The following is an 8774-nucleotide window of genomic DNA, read 5'->3' on the forward strand; positions in this document are numbered from 1 at the left end:
CATATTCTATGAATGAATTAATGGGTTCTTTGCAAGCACATGAGCAGAGATTGAATATGACTGCAGAAAATCCATTGGAACAAGTGTTTCAATCAAAAGTGGATTGGAAGAAAAGATCAGATGATTCAAGTAAAGGTTTCCGAGGAGGAAAAGGCTGTGGTCGTGGTGGATTCCGCGGCAGAAGAAGAGGTAGATTCCAATTCGGTGGTTATCAAAGAAATCAAAGTGGAGTTAACCATGAATCTACTTCTTTATTTTGTTCTATTTGTAAAAGATCAAATTATAGTGATAAGGATTGTTGGTATAAGGATAGTGGAAATCAAAGTAGAAATTCACCACAATATTTTTATTGCAAAAAGTATGGTCATATTGAAAAAAATTGTCATCAAAAGGCTAGGGAACAAGCATACTATCATGAAGAGAAAAGTGATGATAAAGTTGAAAAAGAAGATAACATATTTTTGTCATGTCTAACCGCCAATGTTGAATTGAATGATGAAATATGGTATTTAGATAGTGGTTGTAGTAACCACATGACCGGAAACAAGGAGTATTTTCTTGAAATAGATGAAATTGTCAAACCACGAGTAAGAATGGGTGATAACAATCATGTTAATGCCCATGGTATTAGTCCTATCGTAGTTTCTACACTGGTTGGCCAGAAACAAATTCAAGATGTTATGTATGTTCCTGGGTTTGCTCAAAATTTGCTAAGTTTGGGTCAATTGATAAAAAATGAGTACCGTGCTATCTTTGATGAAGAATAATGTAAACTTTATGATAAGAAAAGTATAAAACTAGTTTTGTCTATTAAGATGACAGAAAATAAGATGTTTCCACTAGTGTTTTCAAAACTAGTATTCAATGCTTTTAGTGCGAGTAGTGATGACTCTATGTTATGGCCTAGAAGATATGGACATTTGAATTTTGGTGGATTGTCTTTATTGCAAAAATTGAATATGACTGTTGGTATCCATTCTTTGAAATATGATGAAAAAGTGTGTCAGGCTTGCGTTTTGGGAAAACATAACCGTGAGCAATTTCCAAGAGGTAAGTCTTGGAGGGCATATAAGCCTTTGATGCTTATACATGCCGATATTTGTGGCCCTATGCAAACTTTATCTTTGACTGGGAATAAATATTTCATATATGATCTGGTGAATCTGACCTTTGGATCATCTTGGACGTAGATTGGGAAAGTTAGCTAAATGAGGTAACTAGAAAAAGTTAGGCAAGTGGATTAGAAGAGGCAAGCAAGAGAGATTAGGAAAGTAGATTCGATTAGGTAGATTTGAGTAGGATCAAATCTGGAAAAATAAAGGCCATTCCACGGCATGGATCACACCCGATCGGCTTCTGAACGTTGGAACATAAACGAACATGAATCAAAGGACCAGATTGCACCCATTCGGATCCTAGCCGTTGGCACGATTGACGCACCAGATCGAGGCCGATCCATCACTAGCCGTTGGAACCCATCTAGAGCCATCTTACGGTGCAGATCGCACCCGCTCGGGATCACATTTGATCAACTAAATCTCGATCCGATGGCTCAGATCAAATGTGAAAAAAATTAAAAGCTCCAATCGCTCCACTGCCCACGTCGCGCGTGCGCGAACGGTGCGTTGCAGCATCCCACGGGTCCACCCATTGTGCATGTAGTAGAGATGGGTAATGCTATATAAGCACCTCTCTTTCCTTTTCAACATCCGATACGGGACTATCTTTTCAACTACACTTCTACATCATTTTGTGAATATCAATTTTTTTCCAAGAAAACATTTTCTTTTTTCCAAACACTTTTAAGAAAACATTTTCGAAAAACACTAAACGATGGCAAAAAATCAAGATTTTGAAAATCCAAAATCACGAACAGAGATATCAATTCCCTATTTATAATCTAATTAGGAAGAGCTAATTAACTAGGATTTCATCTGGTCCATTTATCTGGTCCAATTATAAGTATCTTTTAGGGAATATTGTAGAAGTGAATTTTTTTTAGCATTTTCCAATAATTAATTGACACTACACAAACACACACATTTGCACAAAGTCACAAACCATCTGAACAAGACCTTATAAGAAAAACACACATTTCAAACTGTGCGACTTGGATCCGTGGGATCTTATTGCGTGTTTATATCCTAACTGGAGTCGGATACAAAGAATCCATCCGACCATCCAGGTCCTTGACATGCCTACAAATAATAATATTTAACTTCCAAACCGGCCACTCGCGAGAAGATTAAATTACTGCAAGTACTTCTCTGTTTGGTTGCCGGTTTTTTTTTGTTCCTGGGAGTTATGTGGGAGAAAAAAATACCCTGGGAGATAGGTGGGAAAAAAACAGTCCTAGAAGTATCCTGGTAAAATAAAAATCCCATATTTGGTTGACCGGATTATGGTGGGAAAAAAAAAACCTTTGTTTGGTTGCTTGAACTGTTGGGTAGAAAAAAAAATCTTCTCAAGCTTATTTTTGGTTCCTGAGTTTATTTTTGTTCCTGGGGTTATCTTGGGATGGGATGAAAAGGCACTCATTTCAAAAGTGGGATTAAAAAATTCACCCCACAAGTAATCATTACAAGAGTGGGATTAAAATAAACCTAGTGCTAAAAGGCAACCAAAGATGGGATGGGACCAAAATTTAACTAACTCTTCCTGGGACAAAAATTTAACTGGCAACCAAACGGAGAAGGCCCTTATAAACTGGAGTATAAAGACCAACTCAAGCAAGCAAAATGTTAAACAAGAATTACTACAACAAACTTGAACAGTTTAACTAATTAACAACATTGTTTCCCTAGTATATCATTGCGATTTGCAAAGGCGATAAGTTGGAACAGCCATGAGATGCTTGGCCCTTGGAACTACGAGGCTGAACTTCTCGCTCATGTTTAAGTCGCCAGGGGACATACCATTGGGGAGCTCCCAATCAAAGCAGTGAATCAATTGCGCAAGTACTAGGTGAACAACGGTGAGACCCAATTGCATTCCAGGGCAACCTCTACGTCCAGACCCAAAAGGAATAAGTTGGAAGTTGCGGCCCCTCACATCTATATTTGAACCTACAAACCTCTCGGGGAGGAATTCTTCGGCATTAGGCCATGCATCTGGGTCTCGTCCAATTGCTGTAGCATTTATTATGATACGAGATTTTTTAGGTATGTGGAAGCCATTTACCACACAATCCTCCATTGATTCATGTGGAATGAGAAGTGGGGCCACAGGATGGAGCCTCATGGTCTCCTTTACCACCATGTCTAAGTACTCCAAGTTTGCCAAGTCTGACTCCTCCACCGTTCTCTCTAGGCCGACGGTGGCCTCTAGTTCTTCTTGGACCTTCTTCATCACTTGTGGATGCCGGAAGAGTTCCGAGAGGGCCCACTCGATTGCTGTTGCTGAAGTATCCATGGCACCAGAAAGCAAATCCTACAAAAGAAAGCAATTTATCTTATTCACTCACATACTAATGGTGTTGGGTTTACATTGGGTTGTCCTTAAGCCAAAAATGGTTTTGCTACTGGATGACCTAAGGGCGCCCGTTAAGGTGCATTGGAAATGATATTTTGCACATCTTTTTATAATAAATTCATAGAATATAAGCATTTTTATCAAACAGTGTGTAAAATGATTGTAAAATATCATTTCCATTGCACCTTAACTTATAGAATCCACTAGGAAAGAGGAAAAATTCTAGAATCCACTAGGAAAAAGACAGAGAAGGGAAGAAGAAGAAGGAAGAGATATATTATTGATTGATTGAAACTCACATATTACATCTTATATAAAAGAAAATCTATCCCTAAATAAATAGAAGAAAGATCTAGAATCCTATTATAATAAGAAACCAACTACAATTAGACGTGTAATCTTGCCAACTAAAAATATCTCTACCAAAAGAAAGAAAGTTACTACACTAATCCTAGTGTCCTACGTCATCTTCCTACATTGTAAAATGGCGAGGTATGCGTGAAGAAAAATTCTATGTAGATTTGGAATTTCTTGGGTCTTCTCATCTAAAGCTTTCAGATCTCTTAGCTAGAAGGATGGAATTTGGCTCCATCGAGGAGTAAAGGGAAGATTCTATGGAATATGACCTTGCTAGCGATAATTTGGATTCTTTGGAAAGAGTGGAATGTGCGGGTGTTTAGAGGAATGGTGAAATCCCTAAACTTTCTTTACATAAAGGTCGTTGCTCTTTCAATTGCTTAGGCTGGAGCCTTGCCTAGTTTGTGATTAGTTTCAGCTCATGATCAATGACAAGGTTGGCTATTGGTTTGTGCTACTAGGGAGGCAAGGCCAATTACTTCTCGCGTATGGGAGCCTCCTAGTAGTAGATTATTGAAGCTGAATCTTGACAGCTCAAGTTTGGGTAACCTGAGACCAGCAGGGATATGAGGCCTTCTAAGAGATGAGGATGATAACACTATGTGGGCGTTCTCAAGCCCTATTGGGGGCACGACTCCAGTGAGGTTGAGATGTGCGCGGTGTACGAAGGAAATTAGATGGAGTAAGATTGTCTAGACACAGTAATAGTGGATGGTGACTTTTTCAATGTGACAAAATGATTATGGAGTAGTTCATCTCCTCCCTGGTGATTTGCTCGATGGATTGATGAGATATCCGACTGGGTGGTGAGTTTCTTTAGCTCATACATTATGTAAGGAGGTCTTCAAATTCTGAGGCTGATAGGTTAGCGAGGGGAGGTTGTTTAAGAGCGGATTTGGAAATCTTTGATTTCCTTCCCCCTTGAGGTGTAATTTTCTTGTGCTTCTGTATTTGGTCCTTGTATTGCTTAGATCATCTCGATTGTCTGGGGTTTCCCGTGTTCTCTTTTTTCATTAATATAATTCTTTACCATTAAAAAAAAAGGGAATATAATGCAGATTAATTATGGATTTATAGGCAACAGATCCCATAAAACTAAGTTATATTCTTCCTTACCAATATGATTCCTTTGATCGTAGGTCGATTGATTGGGAAGTCACTATCTTTTGACTCCATGAGGGATAACATAAAGTCCACAATATCCTTACGAGAATGCCCGCTTTCCCTCTCTTGGATATGCTCGTCGATGATCTTCTCGAAGAACTTGTCAAAGACTTTGCTGACCGCTTTCATTTGACGATGCAGTCCTTGAAGATCTAGGGCCCCAATATACGGCACATAATCGGCTATGTTGAAAGTCGCTGCCAACCCCATGGCTTCCTGAATCACTGCTTGGAACCCCCTCTCATCCAAATCTTCATCATCATACTTCTTCCCAAACACCATCAGACATGTCATGTTCGCACTGAGAGAAGCCACCTTAGCACTTAGGTCCACGGCAACCTTAGATGAATCCTTTAGCGATTCGACCAAGAGGCGAACCTCTTCTCTCCTCATGGACTTGAAGGAATCGATCTTTGTGTTGCTAAGCAGCTCTAAGGTGCATAATTTGCGTACATGACGCCAATAAGGGCCATATTCGGTGAAGGCCATGCCCTTCCGGTCGTAGGACATGTAGTGGGAGGCCTGGATGATGGGCCTACTGGCAAAGACAAGGTCATGGGTTTTAAGGAACTCTTGGGCTGCTTGAGGGGAGGAGACTACAACGGTCGGGACGAGGCCGAGGCGTATGAACATGATGGGACCATACTTCTTTGCTAATTTATGAAGTTCGTGATGAGGGAGCTCACCCAACATGTGAAGGTTCCCTAGGATAGGAAATCCTGGAGGCCCAGGAGGTAGCCTTCTCCCTTTTCGCCTCGTAGCACATAAGAGATAGACTAATGACAATACTCCTACAATTGCTACTAGTGCAGCTAAGGGAAGATCAGTCCAAGAAGAGATTGTAGGCATGGATGTAACAAAGCTAAAACAATTCTTCTCGTTTTGTCTGTCGATGGCCACTTAACCTTCAAATGGAGAAAAGGGTAGGGGCCGGGCTAAGGGTGCTTGCTTTTGTGTAAGAGAAAGAAGGGAAAGAAGGGAAAGAAAGGGAGCTGCAGGGGAGAGAGAGAGAGCGAGGGATGGTTTGTTTATGTTTGGTTAAGAGAGAGGATATTCCTACAAAATGTTAGTCCCACATTGCTGCCGTCTAGCAAAGACTTTTGGATTTGTTAAACCCACCATTTATATTTTAAAAATGAATATCCATTTTGACTGTCATTTCCAATTTAAAGGTGTGATGATATATGACATTTGCTCTCTATGTCTCCGTCTTTTAATGTAAATCAATTTGAATTTGATGGTTTTAGCTTTTGACATTAGAGAGGCCGCAAGGATTTTTAGTGGAATATGTGGTGGAGGTCTAATTTATCTAGTTCATTGATTTCCAAATATATTCGTTACGTGATGATGTTATCACGCGGTACAACCAAGGTACTAGATACAAGGATGGATGAGGAACTACGGCAGGTGATATGTGATTTTTCACCCATGTCCCTATAAAGTCAAGGTTAAGCAATACGACAAGATCGAGAAGTCTAATGGGGAATTACGTATCTAGAAGGAGATGATGTTTTCACGCGGTACAACCAAGGTAATAGATACAAGGATAGATGAGGAACTACGGCAGGGAATATGTGATTTTTCACACATGTCAGCAAGACAAGACAAGATCGAGTTATGAAGTCTAATGAGAATTACGTATCTAGAAGGAGATTAGGAGATGATAACGACTCCATGAACCTACGTTTTGCTTTTCCCGTATTAGGGTGTTTGTCTTTTCCCAAGTTTTATTGGTCTAGAATGAGTAGGATAAGCCCACCCAGAAAAAAAAAAAATGAGTAAGATAAGCCCACGGTTTTTCCAAAGTTGAGTTTTGTCCTTTTCTAAATTTTAATGGTCGAGAATGACAAGGGTGTCATCGTCTCTTCAATGCCATCTCCAACTCTATCTCTTGTTTCTGTCTACCTTGTCCATCCTCCATATTTTGGTATACCGTGTCCCAATTTCGTGCTAACGCAAAAGTCAGTGATCAATGCAGGATAAGACCTATAACCCAGCTAACCATCCACCACGATCCTCCTACATATCAATTATTATTATATAACTAGTGAGGGTGTTATATAACCCCGCAGGGGAACCACAGGGGAAAGCAGAAAAAAGAACTACATGTTTAAAAAAGAAATTTGTGAGATTTTCCTAATGTAAAACAGAAAGAAAATCAAAATAAATAGAGAAACTTTTCACATACGTGCACAGATTAAGGGAAAACAGAGCTTTATTGTTGTTCATCACAATAGGAACACGTGGGTAGTCCAATATTGAGAAAACATAATTAACAATACGGTTTTGAATTGAAATAGAAAAGACATGAGTCTTGTTCTCTTCTTGCAGAAAGGATTCCTCTCAGTGTTTCTCCTTGCTCTACGACCGACAGTGATGGGGACTATTTTCCTCTTCTTTTTGACGTAGATTTGCAGAGATTTGGAAACGGAATTGGTGTGTGTAAGCATGACCAAAGAGTTTCTTTTATAGATATTACTGGGAAGGGATACAACTCCTCATCACGCGAACCCTTTTACCAAATGTCTCTTTATGTTCACACCGTTTGACTTAAAAGTATTTTCACATGATGACTTTTCACAAAAACAACTAACTAATCAAAATGATCTGCCATTGATCTTGCAAAACCCACATCCACCCGTAGGATTAATTCCTAACGATACATACATACACATATTTAGTAAAAAAGGGCAATTAGGACACCATAAATATTAGTAATGCCTATGCGGAAAGTATTGCCCACCCGTCGTGGATCCAAAAAGAAAAAAATATGAGAAAACTATTAACAACATCATAGGTTGTTTAACTTCATGAAAATTTGCATTGTTGTGTGATTACATGCAACTATACGTAAATTTAATTGGTTCTACTAAGGCTATAAAACATACGGATCTAAGCACTTGGTATGTGTAGACACCCCATTTTGACCGTGCCCTTCACCTTCCAATTTTGTGCAAAATCCCATCAAATGAATGAATTATGGTCCCAAAATTCACCATAAGCTAGGGTAGGATCCTACTAAGGTCCCTACAAAATTTTATCGAAATCCGAGCTCGTTTACCTAGCGAACGAGCCGAGAGAAGACCGTAGTATAAACCAGAAAAGGGGGGTGGATTATCCTGGAACGGTTTCAAGCTTGGGCCATATGGGACACACGAAACCGCACGTTCATCAGATTGCCGCGCGCTCATCAAAAAATCCGCGCGCCCATCATTTTTGGAGTGCCAATATCAGCACCCCATATTACCTATAAAATGAGAAAAAAATTCGTTTAAAAAAAAAAAAAACTCATTTTCCAGATCTAGAGAAGAGAGAGAGCGAGAGTTTTCCCTAAATCCCAAACCCTAATTCCTATTTTCTTCTTTCCGATCTTCTCCGGCAATACTCCGGCCGGTCATCACCATAGCCTTCTTCTTCTTCTCCATCACTATGTTTGTCCGATTTGCTATTTTCCCTCCCCAAAATCACAGCTCATAAACCTATTTTACTTTTCTGATCAGATTTCCCGATCATCTCAGCTTCTTCGGCCTTAGTTCCGACCATTTCTTTAAACTCCGAGAGAAAAAGTTCATAAACCCTAACCTGTGCTTCGTTTCTCCGATTGTCTTCTCCGGCTTGATCCGGCAATACTCCGATTTGACCGGATTCCGATTATCTTCTCCAGGCTATGGATCACAGGAGTGTTCTTTTCTTTCTGGTTGTCTTTTTATTTCCCTTTGGCTAAAAGGGTTAAAACTTTTGAAAATCCAAAATATCATAAATTTAAAGTATAAAAAACACTT

The 8774-nt window shown here is 39.5% G+C and overlaps 1 protein-coding gene across 1 annotated transcript; it reads right to left on the minus strand.

Annotated features, from left to right (window-relative positions):
• Positions 1 to 2634: 2634 nt before the first annotated feature.
• LOC143862570 (cytochrome P450 71AU50-like) lies at positions 2635 to 6096 on the minus strand. Its single transcript, XM_077373636.1, has 2 exons — positions 4945 to 6096; positions 2635 to 3429 (listed from the first exon to the last, which is right to left on the minus strand). Exons 1-2 carry the CDS (start codon positions 5839 to 5841, stop codon positions 2809 to 2811), a joined length of 1518 nt encoding a protein of 505 aa, XP_077229751.1. The 5' UTR covers positions 5842 to 6096; the 3' UTR covers positions 2635 to 2808.
• Between the last annotated feature and the right edge of the window lie 2678 nt (positions 6097 to 8774).

Source organism: Tasmannia lanceolata, unplaced genomic scaffold (genome assembly GCF_043159265.1).
Source record: "Tasmannia lanceolata isolate RefF3 unplaced genomic scaffold, GAP_Taslan_0.1 ptg000037l, whole genome shotgun sequence".
NCBI classification, from domain to species: Eukaryota; Viridiplantae; Streptophyta; class Magnoliopsida; order Canellales; family Winteraceae; genus Tasmannia; species Tasmannia lanceolata.

Coding starts and splice junctions, on each gene's coding strand:
- LOC143862570 (XM_077373636.1), bottom strand. CDS start 5,841: ATGCCTACAATCTCTTCTTGGACTGATCTTCCCTTAGCTGCACTAGTA. Junction 3,430..4,944: donor CGATCAAAGGAATCATATTG/GTAAGGAAGAAT, acceptor TTTCTTTTGTAG/GATTTGCTTTCTGGTGCCAT.